Source organism: Muscardinus avellanarius (genome assembly GCF_963383645.1).
Source record: "Muscardinus avellanarius genome assembly, chromosome: 16".
NCBI lineage: Eukaryota > Metazoa > Chordata > Mammalia > Rodentia > Gliridae > Muscardinus > Muscardinus avellanarius.
Window position 1 is genome coordinate 50395849 of NC_137802.1, and position 24030 is coordinate 50419878.

The 24030-nt window shown below is 42.5% G+C and overlaps 1 protein-coding gene across 1 annotated transcript; it reads right to left on the reverse strand.

Annotated features, from left to right (window-relative positions):
- Positions 1-6283: 6283 nt before the first annotated feature.
- Positions 6284-14345, reverse strand: KRT28 (keratin 28; the record flags this gene model as incomplete). The annotated part of the gene is made up of 8 exons (XM_080713782.1): positions 6284-6426; positions 6744-6799; positions 7530-7747; positions 9876-10001; positions 10080-10241; positions 11800-11956; positions 12920-13002; positions 13896-14345. The coding sequence occupies 8 exons, from the start codon at positions 14343-14345 to the stop codon at positions 6284-6286; spliced, it is 1395 nt and encodes a 464-aa protein (XP_080569908.1).
- Between the last annotated feature and the right edge of the window lie 9685 nt (positions 14346-24030).

The following is a 24030-nucleotide window of genomic DNA, read 5'->3' on the forward strand; positions in this document are numbered from 1 at the left end:
TTTGCCAAGAATGCTTGACACCACTTTTAGTTATAAAGGTTAAAAGCGAAGTTGCTGAGAATATGTTATTTTTCATGATCTGATAAATGAGTGTGCAGGAAAGGCAGCCAGAAAAATCTGTCAATCATGAAATTAAATTATTAAAGTTTTATATTTTATTACATCACCTAAAACTGTGACACTAAAATATATTTCGCATTTTGTTTTTGGTGGTACTGGGGTTCCTGGAAACCCTTCTACCTCCGGGCTACACTCCCAGACCTATTTTTATATTTTTATTTGGAAACAGGGTCTCTTAAGCCAGCGCGGCTGGCTTCGATGGCTTTGAACCTGCGCGATCCTCCTGTCTCCGCCTCCCAAGCGCGGGGATTACAAGCGTGCGCCACCACACCCGGCTTATATTTCACATTTTAAAGTTCATACTGTTTCTATGTATCACTGTTATCTCCATTATGGGTTATAATTACTAAGGTATTTTTAAAAGAAAAAGGTTTATATTTTAGGATTTCTAACCAAACTTTTTTCTTTTTTTCTGACATTTGAACAAGGCATCCTAAATTTTTATTTTGCATTGGGTCCCCAAAATTATGTAGCCTGTTTAGTTCTTCTCTGGAGAAGCCAAAGAATCCTAGAGAAAAGACTATGTGTGTATATATATATATATATATATATATATATATATATATATATATATGTTTGAGATTATGAAAGAGAGAAGTTAATAGAATTCACAAGGAAAGAAATTCTAACACGTTTTATTGACATTCTCATAGAATAAAGACAATGGAGCAGAGGGTGAGAATTTTCTAGAATAAGTTGGAAATAGCAGCCCTTCAATTTAAGAGACATGAGGAATTAAACATTTTGCTTTTAGTCATATTAAAGTAATGCTGCCGAAAATGAAGCATGGAGAATATTTTTTTTTTCTGTGCTGGGGGTTGAATCTAGGGCCTCACACATTCTGAGCCAGCGTTCTACCACTGAGCTATACCCCTGTTCCCTAGGGATAAGATCTACAGCAGCCAGAGGGAAACCAGAAATCATTTACAAAGGAACTCCAGCTCTCCACTAACAACAATGGAAATCAGAAGACACTGGAATGATCTGTATAAAATATGGACAAAAATCATTATCAACATTGAATACCAACTAAAATTATCTTTCTTGAATTCTGGGAAATGGTAGCAAGGATAGAAGAATTTTTGAATCCCCACATGAAAGTTGTACAGAATGATCATCTCACAAAACCAAAGACCCATGCACAATATGTACCACAATGTATGACCCTGAATCCCAATATATAAGCTGACAGAACAATCATAAGACCTACATGCTGTTAGACATTGCTGTGGGAAAAAGAGGGAATCCAGAGGCACCCGAAGAATCTAATTGTTGGAGAAGCCCCAAAGAACCAAATGAAAATAATCGCAGGGGGATTTGAGAAGAGCAGGCAGAGCTGGGAGAGTCTGTGCTTCCCAGATGACTGAGGAGTCTCCCAGGAGGTCAGCAGGGAATGAAGCCGTGTAGGTGCTGTGAATTCCCAAAGGTGACCAGCATGGCTCCTTTCCAAAAGAGTAGCCCACGCTGAGGCATTGCTGCTGGGAGAGGGATCCAGTTGATCAGGATGGGGTTAGAGACAAAGGAAAGAGAAGGTCCAGGTACAAGTCAGGTTGGGGGGAAAGAGACAGGAAATTTCAGAAATCAAACCAACGTAGTTTTATTTATTATTATTATTTTTGATGGCACTGGGGTTACTGGAAGCTCTTCTACCTCCGAGCTACCCTCTCAGAACTATTTTTAGAATATTTTTATTTGGAAACAGGGTCTCTTAAGCCAGCGCGGCTGGCCTCGAACCTGCGCGATCCTCCCGTCTCCACCTCCCAATCGCAAGGATTACAAGTGTGCGCCACCATGCCCGGCTCGAACCAATGTAGTTTTATTTTATTTTATTTTTTAATTATTTTTATTTTTTGGTGGTACTGGGGGTGGAACCCAGGGGCTTTCTACCTCTGGGCTATACTCCCAGACCTATTTTCTATTTTATTTGGAAACGGGGGTCTCACTAAGTAGCTGAGGCCAGCTTCGAACCTGTACAATCCTCCTGTCTCAGCCTCCCAAGCGCAAGGATTACAAGCGTGCGCCACCACGCCCGGCTCGAACCAATGTAGTTTTAAATCCTAGGTTAAAACAAGAGCAAAGGGAGCTCTGGAAAGTTAGAAAAGCTACTTGGAATTATACCTCATTCTGGAAGTTTAGGGACATGAATTGCTTAATAAATGAGCAAAAGAAAAAGATTGAGAATAAAAGCCCACGAAATGTTATACACACGAGTAAGAAAATGAAGATATTCAGGTAGAAAATGAAAGTGTGGCAGTAAGGAATGCCCAGGAAACCGATTGTGACAGTAAGGAATGCCCAGGAAACAGAGTAAGATATAATCTGCCATTTCAAAGCGGCCTAAAACTCATTAACAATGATAGGAGAAAAAGGAGACGGGAGAGGAGAAGCAGGAGGAGCAGAAATGAGGAGCAGGAGGAGGGGAATAAACTAGAATTAGAAAAACCTAGACACGAGATGAAAGAATTTAGGAAAGGACTAGAGTCAAAGAGGAAAAATATCCACTGTACTGAGTAAGATATAAGCGCAGGAAATGAGAAGCCAGTCCCCAGAGGATAATCATATGCTGGACACACATCCCCTTCAATAAAATACCAGCAAATACAACCCAGTAGTCTATTACAGAGCATTCAGTATGCCCAAGGGAGTTATTCACAGGAAGCAAGTGGCAAGTTACTTCCTTGCAAAGCTCCCTCCACTTTTGGGTATTTGTTAAAATAAGGAAGATTAGTTTGTAATATCCACTTTAACAACTAACTACCCAAGGGCAGTGGCTGAATTGCTTCCCCTTCACACAGAGACGGATTCCTTGGATGAACTGTCAGTGTAGGAACCCCTGCAGAAAGAAGCAGTGTGCATCTTCAAAGACCAGGTGTGAATATGCAGCTGTTAGCAGAACTCCTAGGGAACTCCGAAGCCCTGGAATTCTGCCAAGCAAAGGAAAGTCAGAGAACGGCGGTTCTCACCCAGGTAGGAAGGGCAGTCAGATTTCAGACTTTAAAGCCCAAGGCTGGGCTGTTTCCTTTCATCCTGTCTACTCAACAGAACTTAAAGGTAATTCATTCACAATTTAACTCTGTACCCACGCCTTTACTGAATAGATAAACAGGGAATTCTGGTTTATTGCTTTCATACCAACAACACACTTTCTTCAAAGAACGGCGTGTAGTATCTATCCTGTAAAGGGCCTGCTGTGGAAAACGGATCACCACAAAGACAGAGTTTGTAAAAATCTATGCATTATGCACGCCCCTGATAACCAGGGATGGCTTCATGGCCATGAAGCCTATGCAGCTGTGCAGGGTCTTATGTTCAGAAGAGCCTCATGCTTGGTTTAAAGGTCTCTGTTGTCATCTTAAAATTCGTAGTAATTTTATCTTTGAACTTGAGTCTGCTAAGTGAATTCTGGTGGGACCATGGGACACATGAGTGAGCAGAGGAGTATGTAAGATAGGTTTGGCTGCCGTGGGTCCTAACTATCTTGATGACATGTAGTGTATTCAGTGCCCACGTGCGCTGCATTCTGGTGGATCTATGATACACGGGGGCCCAGTGATATTCAAAGTGAGGACAAAGTCAGTATGCCATGTGTATGTCTGTGTGAGCCAGGTCTCTGACAACCCCAAGAAGCCAGGCTTTCCAGGTGAATCAGAACTTGCTATAGATGCAGAAGAATGTGCTGCTGTTCCAAGAAAGATGAAGGACGAAGGAACTAATTCTTTTTTTTTTTTTGGTGGTACTGGGGTTCCTGGAAACCCTTCTATCTCCGGGCTACATTCCAGACCTATTTTATATTTTTATTTGGAAACAGGGTCTCTTAAGCCAGCGCAGCTGGCTTCGAACCTGCACGACCCTCCTGTCTCTGCCTCCCAAGCACGGGGATTACAAGCGTGCGCCACCACGCCCAGCTGAAGGAACTAATTCTACCCTGAATGTATTTGTGCTATTTTCCTATATTAGCTAAGCATGGACGCTGAAAATAATGATTTAGAAAGACAGGACAACCCATACTTCCTTTCCTTTCAGTCTTTTTTTTTTTTTTAACCCATCACTAAACCAAAGGTAGAGTGTTGGTAGAATGTGCACCTCTAAGAAGTAAAATAGTCCTACAGGGACAGCTCAGTGGCAGAGAGATTGCCTCACGTGTGCAGGCCTTGGGTTCAATCTCCAGCAATACACACACACACACACACACACACACACACACACACACACAGACACACACACGTACACACGTGAAATAAAAGGCAGTTGAGTTTGTTTTGAGCAGTGTTTCCGCTCATTTTGGGAAGAACAAAATAAATATGCACATATGACCTACAAAATGCGAATTGTGTAATTTTGGGGTTATTATGTTTAGATTTAAAACTGGCATTGCACAATATAAGAATGAGTGGTAAAATGTATGCAACAACTTAAAATTTTATTTTATCTTGACTTATGATGACTTTAAATAGATAAAAGCCCCCTCCCCTTGCAAAACACACACACACACACACACACACACACACACACATAAATAAATAAATAAATAAATAAATAAATAAATAAAAATAAAAATAACAAACCCAGGACAAGTTGAGAGTGCAATTTTAGAAGAAAGGGTAAAACATTCTATTTTAGTTCTTTAATGACTTTTTTTTTTTTGCTCTTATTTTTGAATAAGTGACCTCGTATTTTCACTTTCTCCTGAGTCCCAGAGATTATGTACCTGGTCATGTGCATTTTACATTTGGACAGCCATTTCCCCAGGACTTTCTACTGTTTGTTTCAATTGGTGACTTCTGGCTGAAAAGTTTACAAATACTCCATCTGTCCACAACTTCTACGAACTCCCTTGTGACTGTTGTCATTTGTTGGGCAGAAATCCTGCTCTCGTTGGAACCAGACCAGATGGCAGAGAAATAAAAGGACTGCTTTCCTAAGGTAGAAAGACACAGCAACCAGAATGTCCATCACTCGCTTGAGATTTTGAGCTCTAGAACGGGTGTTAGTGAATTAAATCTAGCCGTCATGTGTTTTTATACAGCTCTTGAGAATGGTTTTTTACATTTTTTTAATGGTTGGGAAAAAATAAAAAGAAGAATAATATTTCATGGCACCAGTTATTTACAATTCAGATTTCAGTGTCACTAGATGAAGTTTCATTGGAATCCGGCCATGCCCATTCATCTATCTATTGTCGATGACTGCTTTCTGCTACAGTCCGTGACTGAGCTGAGTATTGAAATATTCATTTGGCAGACATTATAGTCTGAGTATTCAAATACTCATCTGGCAGCTATTACGGTCTACAAAGCCTGAAATATTTATTTAGTGGGTCTTTACAGAAAATGCTTGTCTACTCTTCTGTAGAAAGAAAGCCTAACAGTGGGCTAATGGTTGTGGATCTTTCCACAGATTTTCCCTGTTGAGACGAGGGTGGGTAGGTATCCTAGTAAAGATCCAGATGCCCAGAAGAGTTTGAGATAGGCTCTTAGAATACCAGGCATGTGCTATCTAGAAGTGGGACTTTTCAGCCATAGGAGAATTTCTGAGTTTTTCCAGGTTATTTTAACAGTGCAGACATGGTAGGATTGAAAGATCATGCCTGAGCCGGGCGTGGTGGCGCACGCTTGTAATTCCAGCATTCGGGAGGCTGAGACCTGGAGGATCGTGGTTCGCGGACAGCCTCAGCTACTTAGTGAGGCCCTCTGCAACTCAGTGAGACCCGGTTTCAAAATAAAGAATAAAAAATAGGGCAGGGGGTGTAGCCTGGAGGTCAAATGCCCCTGGGTTCCATCCCCAGACCCGCAAAAAAAAAAAAAAAAAAAAGAAAGATCATGCCTCATGAATGTTTATTGTTTAAATGCTATATGCTATTACCCACTGTTATTTAAAACCAAAGAAATTCAATAGAAATATATTCTGTTAGTGTCTCCCTAAGAAAAAAGAAGTCACAACTAATTATCAGTCATCAGTGAAGGAAAATGCGTGCATATCAATTTTTATTTATTAATTTGAAAACAAAAGACCCAACAGCCTATAAAAGTTACTAAAGAAATCAGGTATTTTGGCTAAGGAATTGATCTTTCAGAGCAGAAAGTGTTTCTATTCTCCCTGATATTTAAATTAATGCCTTCGTGCTGGACGCTTTCTCGAATTCTTCTCCTCTTTAACATGACACCTAGAAGGGAATCCTTTGTTCTGTCTTGCCATTGGTTGTTTTCGATGGCTTTTCTTCAATGGAGTGAATCCTGGATGAAAGAACTTTGCCACGTTGATCGATCTCTTCGACTACCGTCTTGACCAGCGTGGTTTTTGATAAATCTAGAAATAAAAATAAAGCATGGGGTTGGGGATGCATATATTCAGCCTAAAAGATTATATGATGAAGAATTCCATTACTATTTATATTTAATATATAATATATATTTATGTGTTATGCACATTATTTGGTGAGGGAGTAAGCATATACTTATAATAATCATTTAATAGTTTGAGATAGTTGGGTAAACTCTTAATACTTTCAGCCCAGAGCACTTTAGTTAAAATTACTTAACAGCCTGTAGGCTGTTGCCGCAGTGTAGGACTGCCTTTCATGTAAAAGTGTTTACTGCACCAGAAATGGAGCTAGATTTTATTACCTTTAGATGAATTCCCTGAGCTTCCTGAGCCAAAGCTTTTTGACTTGGAGCACGAACTGTAAAAAAAAAAAGAAAGAAAGTTTATTCTTATATATTTATATTTACTATCACGTAAGAAATATTCATTGAATCCATGAGCTCAAGTTTCTGGCATAAAACAGAAACAGATATTAGTTTACAATGGAGGGAAATACTAAGACGTTTGTGGGCAGGAGCTGGAAGTACTGAAATGTTATGTCAAGAGAAGAAGACATTTAAAGACTTTAGATGATGTCTTTAAATGACTGTTTTAAACAAGAGTTTAAGAATTCTTAGAATTTATATAAGAATTTAAGACTTAAGAAATATATATGCATATATATATATATATATATATATATATATGAATTTAAGGTGTGTGTATGTGTGTGTGTGTGTGGGGGGGGGTTCCTCTAGCATCCATGCACATCCATACCCGGGTCCTGGGGGTTTTTACAGAGTGCAGTTATTTCGAGGCAGCAGTGATATAAGAAAGAAGCTTAAAGAAGGATAAACCCTGGGATTGGGGTGGGGGCATCTTGAAACCTGCAATGATTAGCCTGGACAACCACTGTGAACTGGAGCAGGGACATTGGAGTCGCCTGAAGCACACGAGGAGGATGCTGTGACGGACAAAACACGCAAGAGAGGACTCTAGGGCAAGGAGGGGGCTTGCGTGCAGGGGAATAAAAGAATAGGCTTAGAGGTATGAAAGGCTAAGGGGCAGCGGATGGCTGTGGCTCAGGACTTCCCAGTGGTGCTACTTACTTCCCATCCCCGTCGATGAGGCGGCAGTAGGTCTCGATTTCCTTCTCCAGGTGGACCTTGATGTCCAGCAGCTGCTCGTGTTCCAGCTTCTGGCCCTCGGTCTCCGTCCTGACCTGGTGCAGCTGCTCCTCCAGGGCCCCGATCTGAGCCTGGATCTGCGCCAGCTGCGTGCAGTAGTTGCCCTCGGTCTCCGTCAGGGAGCACTCCAGGGAGTGTTTCTGAGGATATAAAAAACCCAGAGCAAGGGATGAGACCACCCCAGGACTACATAGTCCAGAGTTTCTTAGCAGACGGCTCCCTGGGCAAGTTTTGTGAACGTGTGTGGCTGGTCACAATAAAATGGGAGGCGCAGGCTGGTGTTGGCTGGGTGGGGGCCAGGCGTGCTGGATGACCTGACATGGGGCAAGTGACCCTTTCTCACAGGATTTTTGACTGTCCTACTCTGCACTCATGATATTAGGACGGACCTATATATGAAAGCATGTCTTTTTTGGAGGGAGGGCGGTTAGCGCGGTAAGAAACCAATATGGGACACTTCTATTGTGAAATTATTTTTGTGTTGCCTGTTGCATTGCAGTTTTACTCTGTGACAGTCCCCATCCTATTCCAAGGCCCAGTGTGCTATTGTTTCTATTTCTGATCCATCCTTGATTTTCTGTTTTCCAGAACGGCCTCATCTTAAGGCACTTGAGACGGAATAAACACCTTACAGGGTGGGTTTTCAAGGTCGGAGATAACCTCATAACACAGTACAGGTCATTATTTATGAATATTATTACTTCCTCTCTATTTCCACAGTCTGTAATTTGTCTGGGCATGTGAGCTGTACTTCAATCGAGGTGACCGCCCTCTTTCCCTTATCATGTATAAATATGTCTGGGCAGTCATTACTTCTCTGATGTTAGTTATCAGCCGACTGTTCACCTCCCTCATCCACTCTTTCATTTACTTTTATTCCTGTATGGAACAACTCCTGATCTTACACTGTTAAAATGAAACATTTATTAAAAGAAGATGAGAGGTTCTTGCATTTTCTAGGGATAATTGATTTAAAGTTTAAAATACATTTTATTAAAAATACTTTCCTTTTTGTTACAGTGATGGCATGATGTTTTAGAAATAATTGTGTGTATTGCTAAATAAATTACGCATTCATTGGGTTCTGATCACACTCATTTGTATAGTAGCTACTCTTTCCTTTTTTAAGTACTGGGGATTGAATCCAGGGGCCTTCTACCTCTGAGGTACACCCCCGGTTCTTTTTTATTTTGAAGCAGGAGCTTGATAGGTTGCTGATGGTCTCACTAAGTTGCTGAGACATTACTCGAATCTGTAACTCTCTTGCCTCAACTCCCAAGTCCTAGGTTTACAGGTGTGTGGCACCACGCCAGGCTTTTTCTTTTCTTTGTATTACAACCCGATGTCTTCAGAAGCAGAGAATGTCTTGGGAAGACAGGGGATTCTTAGGCCACAAGTGTGCTATGATTCTCAAAATCAAGCCTTTTGGTGGCTGCTAGCTCACAGCCCAGAAGTGAAGCTAGTTTTAGTCCTGGGTTGTTTCCATGGTAACCTCCAAAGTCATCCAGGTGCCCTGGCATGTGCCAAAGGCCGAATGCCCAGGTTTGTGGATTGTGTGCTCTGGGCTGAGGCCTCTGGCCCGCATACTGGGGATTTAAGGGGTTGACAGTGCCCTTGTGGAGAGAGAGAGAGAGAGAGAGAGAGAGTGTGTGTGTGTGTGTGTGTGTGTGTGTGTGTGTGTGTGTGTTTTCCTCCACCTGGTCAAAAGCACAGTGTGAGCCAGACACCTGTAATCCCAGTACTCGGGAGGCGGAAAAAGGAGGAACACAGGTTTGAGACCAGCCTGAGCAACCTAGTGAAACCCTGTTTCAAAATAAAAAATAAAATAGATCTGGGGGGTGTAACTTTGAGGTAGAATGCCTCTGAGTTCAATCCTCAGCACCAGAAAAAAAAAAAAAGAAAAAAAAAGTAAAGCACAATGTGTGTTCGTCAGTATTAGGAGAGGCTGGCATGACCCAGGGCTGTTCTTTATGGCCGAATGACCATACAGCTGCCACTTAATTTTCAGATGGGGCGACACTGCTGCTGCTTGCTCTGCGGGGCTGAGATGAAGGATGCTCAGGACAGACTGGAAGGTCACACGTTGCTTCTTTTCATGAATGCAGCTCTGAGCGCCAGGCAGGAGGGGATCCTCAGCCATGTCAGGGAGAGGGCACTGTTGGGTCTGTCTGTCTCTCAGGCTGATTCCCCTGCGCTCTCGCCCCCTTTCTGAGCCTTTGAAGGTGACAGCTATTATTGTCACCGGGCTACTCGTTCGCTTGTACCTACCGTGGCCAGCAGGGACTGCAGCTCGATCTCCAGCGTCTGCAGCGTGCGCTTCATCTCTGTCAGCTCGGTCCTGGCCGAGGTGGCGGCGCCGGCGTCGTGGGAGATCTGCTGCTGCAGCGTGGCGCTCTGGAAGGCAGGGCGCGAGGGGTCACCCCGAGTGCCCCCTCCCGGGTGGGGTGGGCGGCCCGGGCAGGCTGACCTCACCTTCTCGTGGAACCAGGCCTCGGCGTCCCTGCGGTTCTGCTCGGCCAGCGCCTCGTACTCCGCCCGCATGTTGTTCAGCAGGACAGTGAGGTCCACGCCGGGGGCCGCGTTCATCTCCACGTTCACGTTGCCCCCGGCCGCACACTGCAGAGCCTTCATGTCCTGGAGGGAAAGCCGGTGTGACTTCAGGCATGCTCACACGCAGTCTGATAAGGATTTTCAAAGGTGCTACTTTAGGGCCCAAAGTTTGTGGTTGGGGTATAATTTATGGGACCCCCCCCCAAAAAAAAAGTGTGAATGACCTCTCCCGTCCATGTGGCTACCCATCATCTATTTAATTAGTTACTCATTCATGAAAACAACCACAGCTTCCACCTGCACCACCGTGAAAAGTAGTCACAGTATCCCCAGACAAGGTTTTTATCCTCTTCCATGAGAAGGGTCTAATTACTCGCCGCATAATTACAGACTAAATGTTAGGTTGGTGGGAATAGAGAAGTGGGGGGAAGAACACCCAAGAATCTCTTCTGGAACTCTCATGAATAAATTGAAGTAGGCCTTGGTCTCAGGGCATGTGGTAAACCTGCAGCTCTCAGGGGAGATTGAGATGTGAGTGCCTTTTTGCGTCTCCACCCAGTGCATTTATAATAAAGCGCTCTCTTTCAGTTGGTGTATATTTGATATAAGGAATTGAACCCAGGGATATTCTAGTTCCAAGCTACCCTCCAGGTCCTTTTTATTTTTTGTTTTGAAGCGGGGTTTCACGAGGTTACTGAAAGCCTTGCTATGTTGCTGAGGCTTTGTTTATGTTGCTGATCAGACTTGCGATCCTCCTGTCTTAGTCTCCTAACTATTGGGCCGACACCAGACTTTACTTCTGTCAGTGTATTTTTTCTTTACAGGGAACAGTGAATCCTGCTGGGATCCCGGCCCTTCTCTGAATGCCCCTGGTTGGCTGTTTTCTGTGGCTGTGTTTGCCATTTCTTTCCTGAGGTCTGTTTTGAGGCCACTCTTTGTGGTATAGGGTCTGTTTTTGCTCTCCTGCCAACGATCTTGGTGGTCTGGCTCCTCCAGTGCTCAAATAATGGGTCTATTATTATGCTTCAGTGTTCATTAATGGGTTAATTAAATGGAAGAAATGAAATGATTTCCTATTATAGGGTTCTTTTGGAAGAAGGCTGACCTTGAGACAGGTGTATGTGAATGTCATAATAATCTAGTATATATAAAGATGTTTGTAATTTTGTTTTTGTAGTGGTACTGGGGTTCCTGGAAGCCCTTCTACCTCCGGGCTACACTCCCACACCTATTTTATACTTTATTTTAATTTTTTTTTTATTTTTGGAAACAGGGTCTCTTAAGCCAGCGCAGCTGGCTTCGAACCTGCGCGATCCTCCTGTCTCCGCCTCCCAGGCGCGGGGATTACAAGCGTGCGCCACCACGCCCGGCTGTAAGATGTTTGTATTGATGTAAAAATTATGCATTCTTTTCAAATGGTTAGAATTGTATTAGCCTAAAAAGGGGAGGATACTGATCAGATTGTTAATAGTTGTTGCTTTGAGGGATGAGATTAGAATAACAAACTAGGAGAAATACAGTATTTCTTCATGGATGCATAATTACAAGGAGCATGCATTACTATTATCATTTTAACACTGCCCCCTCCCAGGTATTTTAAATGTATAGGATCCTGATTTGGCTAGAGTGAAGCTTCTCTTACCTCTTCGTGGTTCTTCTTGAGATAAGTCATCTCCTCGCTCAGGGACTCATACTGCAGCTCCTGGTCCGTCCTGCAGAGGGTCAGCTCGTCCAGGACACGCCTCAGACCATTGATGTCCGCCTCTACGTTTTGGTGAAGGTTGAGTTCGTTTTCATACCTTAGATGTTAGTAAGTGAAATTCAGTGTAAGTTAGACTGCGTCAGGAAATGGAAAAAGGAAAAACCTTAATTGATTTAAACTACAAATTAGAAACGGAATTAGGACTCTAAATATAAAAGACACACAGAGAAAGATAGCCCCCTCCAATTGTGCGCAGGGTAATTGGCAGTTATTTGATCACACAAATTCTAATAGCATATTCCAATTAAAAAATATATATATACACTATTTTGGAATTTTAGTTTAGTTTATGTTTTCACTCTGTCAGTGAAGTTATTAGGCATCTGCTTTGTGCTTGGCACCGCTCTAGGCAGGCAAAGAGATTCATGGAGATTTGATTCTATGAATGTAATAAATATGTATAAATTGCAAGCATAGCTGATTGTAGTAGTATAATGTAAACCCTTTGCTTCCTTTAATCTTTAATTTTTTTTTGTATTGGGAAATGAACCCAGGGGGATTCTACCTCTGAGCTATACCCCTGGTCCTATTTATTTTTTTATTTTTTAGTTTGAAACAGGTCTCACTAATTGCTGAGGCTGGCTTCGAACCTGGCAATCCTCCTGTCTCCTCCTCATCCTTTATCTTTTAGGTTACAATTTATTCTACTTGGGATGAAACTGAAATTTAATTTGACAAGTTAAATAGATAGGACACTTTCTAGAGCATAATTTTTTTCTTGCTGAAGCTGACCTAAGGCATTATTATTACTATTATTATTATTATTATTATTATTATTATTATTATTATTTTGGTGGTACCGGGGATGGAACCCTTCTACCTCCAGGCTACACTCTCAGACCTATTTTATATTTTATTTGGAAACAGGGTCTCCTAAGCCAGCGCGCATGCGCGGCTGGCTTCGAACCTGTGCGACCCTCCTGTCTCCGCCTCCCAAGTTGGGGGATTACAAGCGTGCGCCACCTCGCCCTGCGAGGCATGGTTATTTATGATCACTTACTTTAGCCGGAAATCATCAGCAGCCAGTCTGGCATTATCAATCTGCAGAATAACATTAGCATTCGCAACAGTAGAAGAGATAATCTAGAAGAAATAAAAAGGGAGATCACCAAAACAAGTTTGCTTGTATTATCTTAGGAAATAAAAATGTTATACAATTCAGCTTTTTAAAATTAAAAACTCACTTCCTTACACAATGACCAGAACATTTAAAGTTTAATCTTTAAAATTAAAGATTTTTTAAAATTTATTCTTATGGAATCACATCATTCTTTTTTCATGGTACTGGGGATTGAACCTGGGGGTGTTCTTCTATTAAGATATATGTCCAGCTCTTTTTAGTTTCTGTTTAGAAACAGGGTGTAGATAGGTTGCTGTGAACCTCACTAAGTTGTTGAGGCTGGTTTCAAACCTGTGAGCCCCATCTCAGCCTTCCTAGTACTGGGAATACAGGCATACACCACCACGCCTGGTTGTCACATAACTTTTAGAATATAACGCTATCTAGCCGGGCATGGTGGTGCACGCTTGTAATCCCAGCGCTTGGGAGGCTGAGGCAGGAGGATCACACAGGTTTGAAGCCAGCCTCAGATACTTAGGCTCTCAGCAATTTAGTGAGACCCTGTTTCCAAATAAAGTATAAAAAATAGGTCTGGAAAAAATAGGTCTGGGAGTATAGCCTGGAGGTAGAAAAGCCCCTGGGTTCCACCCCCAGTACCACCCCCCCAAAAAAGAATATAATGTTATCTTATTTATAATTATATTTATAGACAAAGGAACTAATAACTAATGCAACTACACTGAAATTCATAAATCAGAGTGTTTTTGAGTCAAAAAGTCATGTTAAGAATTATTAAAATAAATAATAAACAAACACAAGTTATAGAGAACCATCACAAAGCATTCCCTGGTGTGGTTTCATACCTTTTTCTAGACATTTCTTACTTTGAAGAATTTCCAAATTTGGGAATTCTCACCTTATTTTTAAGATCCTCTATTGTCAAGTGATATCTGCTATAGTCATGATCAAGTCCACGGCAAGATCCAGGCCCATATTTTTCATACCAAGTCTTGATTTTTCTCTCTAACTCAGCATTTGCCTCCTCCAGGGCTCGTACATTCTCCAGGTAGGAGGCCAGGCGGTCGTTAAGGTTCTGCATGGTCACCTTCTCGTTCCCAGAGAGGAGTCCCCCTTCACTTGCAGCAAAGCCACCAGAAGCAGCACTTCCAAGGGCACCACTGGTATGGCTCCCACCAGGAACGATGCCCACTCCTCCTCCCAAGGTACAAGAGAACCCGCTTCTAGCAACAGAGCCGCCATAGGCGCTGCTGCTGGCAAAGCCTGTGCCGCCACTCGGTGCTCTGACAGATCCTGTTCCAGACTGTAAGCCAATGTGCCTGGATCCACCAGAAAATCGGAGAGACATGGTGCTACCAGAACCGTTCACCTGCTCTGTGGGTAGCAGTAACGTCGAAGGAGAACAGGTTATTATCGTGCGTTTGATGGTTTCTTTGAGCTTTTATACACAATTATGGGGGTGTGTGTGTTCCTATTTGAGTTCTGTATGCCAAGAGAAAATGACATCATTTAGATTAGCATGAAATTATGTATAATTGGGTGATTTAAAAAATAATTAAAGTCTAACATCCCTGGGTGTTGCTTCAGGATATTTGTTATCTCATATAAAATAGGGTTTGCCCTATAATAAGTTCATTATTTTAACTTCTAATGTTGAGTTAGTAATCCTTTACTTTCATCTGGTTCCTAGGAATATACCATTATTATCTAATGCAGGGTATTATCAAGTGTTAAAAGAAGTTAAGTAAGATTGTGACAGGGTACAGCAGGCATAGTAGGGTCTCGGTTACTACTGAGATATAGAAAGGACTACTAACTACAGAAACAGATATTTTATCCCACAGAACCAAAAAAAAAGTGTCATGAAAATATATTCCTGGTAACTTCTTTGTTCTTTAGCATGATTTTAACATCCACTTATTAGCCTGGACAATAAACGGATATTTATCACATCATAATGTAAATCGATGTGAGACTCTGACATGCACGCACACAGCACTTGCTGGGCTTTCCCCCTGCTCCCACCTCATTCTCCCATCCTTCCTCATCCAGGGCATTGAGATTGGCATTAGTATTCTCACATAGGTACACAATGTCCATGGAAGTAATTCCTTCATCGATCCACCCTCTCCCTCTCCGCCTCCCCTAGACTCCCTGGCTCTGCTGAGGTTTCTCCTCCATTGATTGAAGTCCCTCTGGTCTTGATTACCCCCTAGTTCCTGCATATTAGAGAAAACATATGACCCTTCATTTTCTGTGATTGGCTAATCTCACTTAACATAGTGTTTTCCAGGTTCATCTATTTTTCTGCAAATGACATACTTCTGTTTTTTTTTTAATTGCTGAATAGAATTCCATTTTCAATCCATTCATATGTCGATGGACACCTAGATTTGTTCCATAATTTGGCTATTGTGAATTGTGCTGCTATGAACATAATATGTGTATGTCACTGTAGTTCTCCGATTTCAGTCCCTTTGGGAAGATACTCAGGAGTGGTATAGCTGGATGGTATCGATCGTCAACTGCGTATTTGGAAGTAATCCTTGTGAAGGAACAGAAAAGATGATGGGATCAGACTGATGTGGGTTTGGGTATTTGAAGACATGTTCAGGAGAAAAGAAAAGTGCCCCCAAATGATACTGGTGTTCTTAAGAAAGTGGCTGAGACGATTGATTGTATGATCACATAGAAGGAAGAAAGTTAAACCAGAGAGACATATAGGCCAAGGAAAAAGGTTGAGTCACTGGGTATCATTATAAGGTCATGAAGCAGAAAAAATTGTGAGCAGCAAACTGCTAAAGGTGAAGGAGAACAGGTATTAACCTGTCTTCTGTTGCTCTAAAAATACCTGAAGCTGGGAATTTTATAAAGAAAAGAGCTTTATTTGGGTGACAGTTTTGGAAGCTGGAAGTTCAAGATCGTACAGCTCCATCTAATCAGTCTCTAGTGAGTGTCCCTTTGACTCCATCACAACATGGAGGAGAAATGGGAAGGGAAATGGCCACATGTAGAAGGGGGCAGGTCCTGCTTTAGAACAACCCTCTTTCTCTAGAAGTCACTGGGGACCTGCAATCAAAAACTACATTCATCCCCTTTAAAAATCATCTCCCACTAGGTCCCACCTCTTAAAGATCCTTCTACCTCATCACCACCACACCGGGGACCGAGATTCTAGCACATAAACCTCTGGGAAACACACTCAAAACACATCCAAACCATAGCAGTTGGATAGTAAGACCAAAGCCTGGAATTTTAAAGTAGGCAGAACCCCGGGTGTTGCCATTGTTGAGAAAACAGCCATGTAGATTGGGTCCAATAATCACTGAAATACGAAGCTGGCTGCTGAACCACCGGAGGAAGAGATCAGGAGCTACTGGACTGTGACGTCACACAGATCACCTATATGGGTACCCAATCTCTTGTGATGCCAGGAAATGGGAGAGAAGTGGACTCCAAGTGAGGCACACAGTTCTTGCATGTTGGGATGAGAAAGGGTGTGGTGAGGGCCAAATGGGTGGTATGTGCCTCAAAAGAGGAGTTTGGGTATAAGAATTAAGTGCACAGAGGTGGATGTGGCATTGGGTTGTAGAGAATGCAGACTATACCTTGAAGCCCACAGATTGGGTGTGTGGAAGTGGGAGTAGAAGAAGAGACAAGGGGAGAAGGGCTATGGGTGAAGCCAGAGGAAGGAGAGGAGATGGAGGGGGGAGGATGGAATGGTAGGGAGAGATATGGGAACAGGAACTGGGGATGAACAGTAAGTTTTCAACAGAAAAGTTGCTAAAATAATTCAGGAGAAAGGTCCTTTAAGTGTGTAATGCTATAAGAAATATTTCAATTAAATCTTTTTTTTTTTTTTTTTTTTTTGCAGAGAAGCTTTAAGTAGCTGTCAAAATGTGGTGAAAATGCTGGGGCCTCTGAGGCTGGGATTAGAGCCTGCCGAGGGGTTAGGCCAGTGCTGGGGCCAGCGGCCGGCATTGGAGCCTGCCGTGAGGCAAGGCCAGTGCTGAGGCCTCCGAGGCTGGGATCAGAGCCTGCCGAGGGGTTAGGCCGGTGCCGGGACCAGTGAGGCCGTCATCAGAGCCTGCTGTGAGGCAAGGCCGGTGCTGGGGCCTCCGAGGCCAGGATCGGAGCCTGCCGAGGGGTTAGGCTGATGCCGGGGCCAATGGCCGGCATCGGAGCCTGACAGGAGGCAAAGCTGCTACTGAAAGGCTCCATTTAGAAGAAAAAATCATAAGCCCCTAGCAGCCAGCTAATAGTTAAAAAGAAAAGTATATTTTACTGCAGCTTACAGTTTAGGAATGTAAAATATGCGATAAGCACACCTCATCTTATCTATACTGACTGGGTCAGAGCGCCTTGACCCGGGAGCTTACTGACTACACTTGGTATCTTATCTAACACCTGACTACAGAATGTACTTTTCAAATGATTCTGTAATTTTCTGTAAACGCATGCAATCTGGCTCAAACCCCTACCCCCCCTAACTGGTGGTCTTTTCCCTATAAATATCCACACTTTCAGTTGCTCGGGGCCGAACTCCTATACGAGTCGGCCCCAGTGCACTGGCTCTTTAATAAACCTTTTTGCTCACTGCATCAAGGACGTAGTCTCTCGTGGTACTTGACGTCGCTTATCCCGAGGTTGATTGAGGGTCTCCCCTCGGTGGGGGTCTTACACTACTGGGGCCTCCGAGGCTGGGATCGAAGCCTGCTGAGGGGTTAGGCCAGTGCTAGGGCCAGCGAGGCCAGGATCAGAGCCTGCCGTGAGGCTAGGCCGGTGTTGGGGCCTCTGAGGCCAGGATCGGAGCCAGTTGAGGAGTTAGGCTGGTGTCGGGGCCAGCGAGACCAGAATTGGGGCCTCCCATGAGGCAAGGCTGCTGCTTGAGCCAGCGAGATCTGGATCAGTCCACCGGGTAGCCAGGCCACTACTGGGGCCGTCAAGAGTGGGATCAGTACTTGCAATGCGGCACGCACAGAGAAATATCGCAGAAAATAAAAATCAGATGCTTCCCCTAATCAGCAATAACTAGGAGGAAAGGGGCAACAGGAAGAGGTTGAGCTATAGAAAGGGCCCTATAGTGAAGCAACTAAGGTGACCAATCAGAGGGTATGGAATAGGGGAGGATGGAGCCTCTTTAAAACCCAGGAGGTACATAAACAAATGTATCAAAGTTAATCACCAAACAAGTATGGGATTGAGGGAGGGGGAGGGAATGGGATGGGGCTGGATGAGGGCTAATGGGATGATGTGTGCTTGTATATCCTCTCAAGTCCTGTACTCCAATGTGATATATGATTACAATGCACCAATTAAAAAAATAAAATAAAATAAAGAAAAAAATGTGGTGAAAGTTTCTGCCTCTTCACTTTGTTGAGAAATGGCATAAGATTATGCCTGGAAAGTGGGAAACTTCCAATGAATGGCAGTTCTCCTTCTCCTTCTTTCTCCTCCTGCTCTTCCTCCTCCTCTTCCTCTTCCTACTCCTTCCCTCTCCTCCCCTCCTCCTCCTCCTTTCCTCCTCCTCCTCCTCCTCCTCCTCCTCCTCCTCCTCCTCCTCCCCCTTCTTCTTCTTCTTCTTCTTCTTCTTCTTCTTCTTCTTCTTCTTCTTCTTCTTCTTCTTCTTCTTCTTCTTCTTCTTCTTCGTGTTCTCTCTCTCTCTCACTCTGTGTGTGTGTGTGTGTGTGTGTGTGTGTGTGTGTGTGTGTGTGTGTAGGGGCTGGACAGGGAAGCTGAAAGGGAAGGAGAAGTGACCTGAGATGCCTCTTCTGAGGAGGCTCAACATAGTGGGCATGAAGAGGGTGGAGAGAACTGGAGGAAGGAGGGACCGAAGGGACTCCGTTTGATTGACTGGCCCAGTTTCAGGTGCGGAAGACAGGGCAGTCCAAGTGTCTCCAGGAACTGTGCTGGTCAGCTGGTGCTAAGACCAACATTAACATGGCCTTAAATATTCTGATGCCTGGTGTGATGGCACATGCTTATTATCTTAGTACTTAGAAGGCTGGGACAGAAGGATAGCACGTCCTCAGTCAGCCTCAGCTACTTAGTGAGGCTCTCTGCAACTTAGTGAGACCCTGTTTCAAAATAAAGGATAAAAAATAGGAGTGGAGGTGTAACTTGGAGATAGAAGGACTCTGGGTTCCATTCCTAGGAATGAAAAAAGGAAAATATAAAGCATATTCTGGGGCAAAGTTATACTTTGTAGGATCTTTGTAGGCAGAGTCTCAGACATCACTTAATTCATCTCTTTATTTGTCAGGTGAGAAAAACGAGACCCAGAAATGTTAAACAATAGGTTTACTGAGGATCATGAAGCACCTGCCAGGTGGAAACTGGGTATATGTTTAAGGTGACCTTGAGATTCTGGCATCACAAAGAACCTATTCTAGATATAAATAATTAATCTTTGATGCATACTAATATGAATATATACTTTATATATTGCCATTTGTAGACTCAATGTGTTGCATGAATTTTAAAGTTATTCTTTTAATAAACTATTAAAATTTAAATATTAAAGATTATTATATAGCATAAATAATTATAAATCACTTTAGTGTCTGATTACTTAATTCTCTATGACATTATCATTACTACTTATTATTAATTACTTATTATGATTAGTTATTTTAAGTAATAATTAGACAACTAATTGGTTTAATGTGCCTTAATTTTCATATGTAAATAAAATGTGTTCAAAAAAGCATTTTTACAAAAAACTCTAATAATGTATTTCATACTTTAAAGTTATTAAGAAAATAGATTCTACATGTCCTCAACACAGAAAATGGCACAAGATGTTAGTTTAGCCATTTCACAAGGCATATATATTTTAAGACATTATATTGTATATCATAAATGTATAGAATTTTTATTTGTCAGTTAAAAAGTAAATAAAATAGAACATAAAGAAAAATAAGCACTTAAAAAAGGCACACGTTTAAATAAGTTATTTCTCAGAATCTGTTACATAAATTGCTTCCTTCATTCAGCATCTGTGTGTGGTTAGTCACCTCTGGCAATTCCATGTTAGGAATGGACAAATAACCACATTTGTCCTTTCCCTCTATTTCCACAAGGGGGCATAATTTCTCTTCAAATGGATTTTTGCTGCTCAGGTGTTTGTGGTGGAACTGACAGGTGAACCTAGGATCCATATGCCCCCACTGGAGATGATTGAATCCCTGATTAAGCAACCTCAACAGGTATCTTTTTGAGATTCAAACATAAACGAATATAAAGACAAGTTTGCTTTTGAATAGGGTGGTTTACAGCTTCCAAAGGGATTTCTTATATATCAACTCATTCATACCTTAAAAGAAAGCTGGGAATTAGGAAGAGAGAGGTTTCTCTTCCTCCTTTTAAAGATGAAGAAACGGATGAAAAGAATCATTCAAGAATACTCAAAGCTGGGTGCAGTGACGCTTGGCTGTAATCCCAAGGCTGAAACAAGATTGCAGAGTTGAGACCAACCCAGAAACTTAGTGAGACCCTGATTTAATATATGCGTATTCATTATATTCAATATATATATTCAATATATGTAATATGTGCATTACATATATTTATACACACACACACACACACACACACACACACACACACACCTGGATTCAATCCCCAGTTAAAAAAAAGATACAGCCGGGCGTGGTGGTGCATGCTTGTAATCCCCGCACTTGGGAGGCTGAGACAGGAGGATCGCATGGGTTCAAAGCCAGCCTTAGCTACTTAGTGAGGCTCTCAGCAACTTAGTGAGACCCTGTTTCCAAATAAAATATAAAAAAAGGTCTGGGAGTATAGCCCAGAGGTAGAAAGCCTCTGGGTTCCACCCCCAGTGCCACCAAAAAAAAAAAAAAAAAAAAAAAAAAAAAGAAAAAAAGAAAAAGATACATAGCCTAAAACTGGGTGAATAAAGCCCAGAATGGACCTTGTGACTCACTATGGTAGCCCTGTCAGTATATATAATTATCTTAGGGACAAGTAGAAAAATAAAACTTAAGCAGTGCAAACATTCATCTTTAATGAAAACAAATGAACATTTCCACAAAACTTTTCAGAATTTTATAGTGAAATAAAATTTTGACTGCACGTATGCCTTATCAAGTGTCGTTTACTTAGTTAGTATGAGCACCTATCATGTGCCAGACATTGTGCTAGTAGCAGGTGATACAGAGGTGAAGAGACTAGATGACTTCTCAACTCTTATGGAATGTATTGTTTGGTAGGGAGGTTGATCTTAACTGCAACACACACACAATTCTAAATTGTGTTAGAAACTAGGAAAAGAAAAAACATGGAATCATTAAGGGAGGACCCAGTTTATTTTGAGGCAATAATTTTTGAGAAATGACATTAAGCAAATACCAGACAGACAAGAAAGTAATTTCCAAGCAAACAAATGGAGAGACATTCTGGAAGAGGATAAGAAAAGATATACATATTTAAACTTTTTTTTTTTTTTTTTGGTGGTACTGGGACTCCTGGAAACCCTTCTACCTCTGGGCTACGCTCCCAGATTTATTTTATACTTTATAAAATTTGGAAACAGGGTCTCTTAAGCCAGCGCGGCTGGCTTTGAACCTACACAGTCCTCCTGTCTCCGCCTTCCAAGTGCGGGGATTACAAGCGTGCGCCACCACACCTGGCTACACTTATTTTAAGAAGGCATATTCATCTGTTTTATTTCTATAACAAAATACCTGAGACTAAGTACTTTATAATGAAAGAGGATTACTTAGCCCACCATTCAGAAGGCCAGGAGCCTGGCATTGGCCTGTGCTTGGTCCTGGTGAGGACTTTGGTGGTTGACATCATGGTGGGAGTGTATGTGAGAGGAAGAGAGCATGTGTTGGGACAGGAAGCAAGAGCATAGACTTGTTTTTTTTATAACAACTATTCCAGAGAACACACCAGGATCTCATGAGAACCACATCAGTCCCTTCCACAGGTCGTGTTCCCAATGACCTAACCAACTTCCACTAGGCCCCACCTCTTAAAGGTCCCACCACCTCTCAACATTGTCACAATGGGGACTAAGCTTCCAACACATGAACGTTTGGGGGACACACTCAAACCATATCCAGTCACAGTAAGAAGGGGGAGTGTAGTGCCTCCAAGGAACTGGAAGAAGCATTGTTGGTGGTGAAAGTACAGGGAGAGAGAACTGCAAAGGGCTTCCCACAAAGAGACACACTGGGTCAGATGAGGGTTTCCAACGGGGTCCTGAGCATGCAAAGAAGCCATTGAGATATTTAAACAGAGAATTGATTTCATAAAGATCATTCTGACTACTGTGTGGAGAAGTGATGGGAGGGGAGCCAGATTAGGCAGGAGAAAACATTAGAAAGATAGTTGCACTAATTTAGGTGAGATACTAAGGTGACTTGAGTTCAGGTAGTGATGGTGAAAATAGAACTAGATGGAATTGGGATAATTTTTGAGAAAGTCTCAATAGCACCTAGTAATGGCTAGATGTAAAGGTAGGAGGAAGGAAGAGAGAACTAAGGGTGAGTCCTGTGGCAGGCAAATTAATGCCCCCCCCCACGGTCCACACCCTAATCTCTAGAAACTGAATATATCACCTTACATTGCAAAAGGGACTTTACAGGTGTGATTAAGTTGATTAAGTTAAGGGTCAGAAATAAATATTCTATAGATTTTTTAATATAAATCACATTGTAAAGCTGGGTATGCCAGTGTAGCATTTGTGGCAGATCCTCTGGGTGCTCTAGAATTTACTTTCCACCTTCTAATTATTCAATTTCTACCAACCTCCAAGGCTTACTTCAAGAGCCACATCATCTAGCAAACCCTCTCTGCCCTGCTGTTTTGATTTAGATGCCACAGTGCCTGGCCTATGACCCTTCACCTCTCCTCTCTGCACATATCCATCTGTTGTGGCACATATCACAGGGAATGGGTGTATCTTATTTAGCTTGATATTTCCACGGTTGAGCACATTGCCTGACATATTAATCATATTTGTTGAATGATGAATTTGACTCACTGAATTAAACTTGCAGGGACTCCAAACCCTTCTCCCCTCCTGGTAGGGTCCTGGGATTGATTGTCGTGAAAGAACTTTACTGCTGATGCTTAGAGGTGCACCAAGCCCATGACACATTCCATCAGCTTCGTCCTTTCTCTGGCACTCCTGTTTTGGCCGCACCTTTCTTCTGCTCTGTTCCCAGTGGCACAGGCTCTCATTGCACCAACGTTTACAGCTTCTACTGAGCTCCTTCATGGAGGTGTTCATTTAAATTCTTGCCTTCTCTCTTGGTCCCAGAGAAACAAAGAAACACACAGCCTCAGCGAATCAATGGAAAGGTGCTTGAGTAATTCTGCCAAGATTCACATTTGGAAGAATCCCCACTGGTTCCAATCTACTGTCTCAGGCTTCTGAGATCATCTACTTGGACAGGGTTCATATTGCCAGATATTTCAGAGATCTTCTGAAAGATAAGGACTTCTTTTAAAGAGTTTGGATATTTTCCTTGAGAGAAGCACTGAATGTGGAGAGACATCAAAGTTCATAGCACACGGAGGACCCTGGATGACATGCGTACCTTTTCTTTTTGATTTGTTCTCACCCAATCTTTCTGGATTTGCTTTGGGAAGCATTGTAGGCACATACCCATTTGTATGTGGCTTAATCTTTTTGTCATTCAACCAATATTTATGAAGCCTTAATTATTTTTGTGTTGAGAACTATGAGAGGTTTGAGTTTATGTGAATAAGAAAGACATGGTCCTCACCTCACTGCAATCACAATCTAGTTTACAAAAGGATTGACCAAAGAGTTCCTGGGGGAACCACGCTGGCAAGGTTTATTCTATGGGGACTCCTGGTACTCAAGGAATAAAAGCCTGGTTCTCAATCTCACTGGAAAAGTGTTGCCCCCAGACTGGGCGTAGTGGCGCACGCTTGTAATCCCCGCACTTGGGAGGCAGAGACAGGAGGATCGCGCAGGTTCGAAGCCAGCCGCGCGTGCTGGCTTAGGAGACCCTGTTTCCAAATAAAAATGCAAAAAT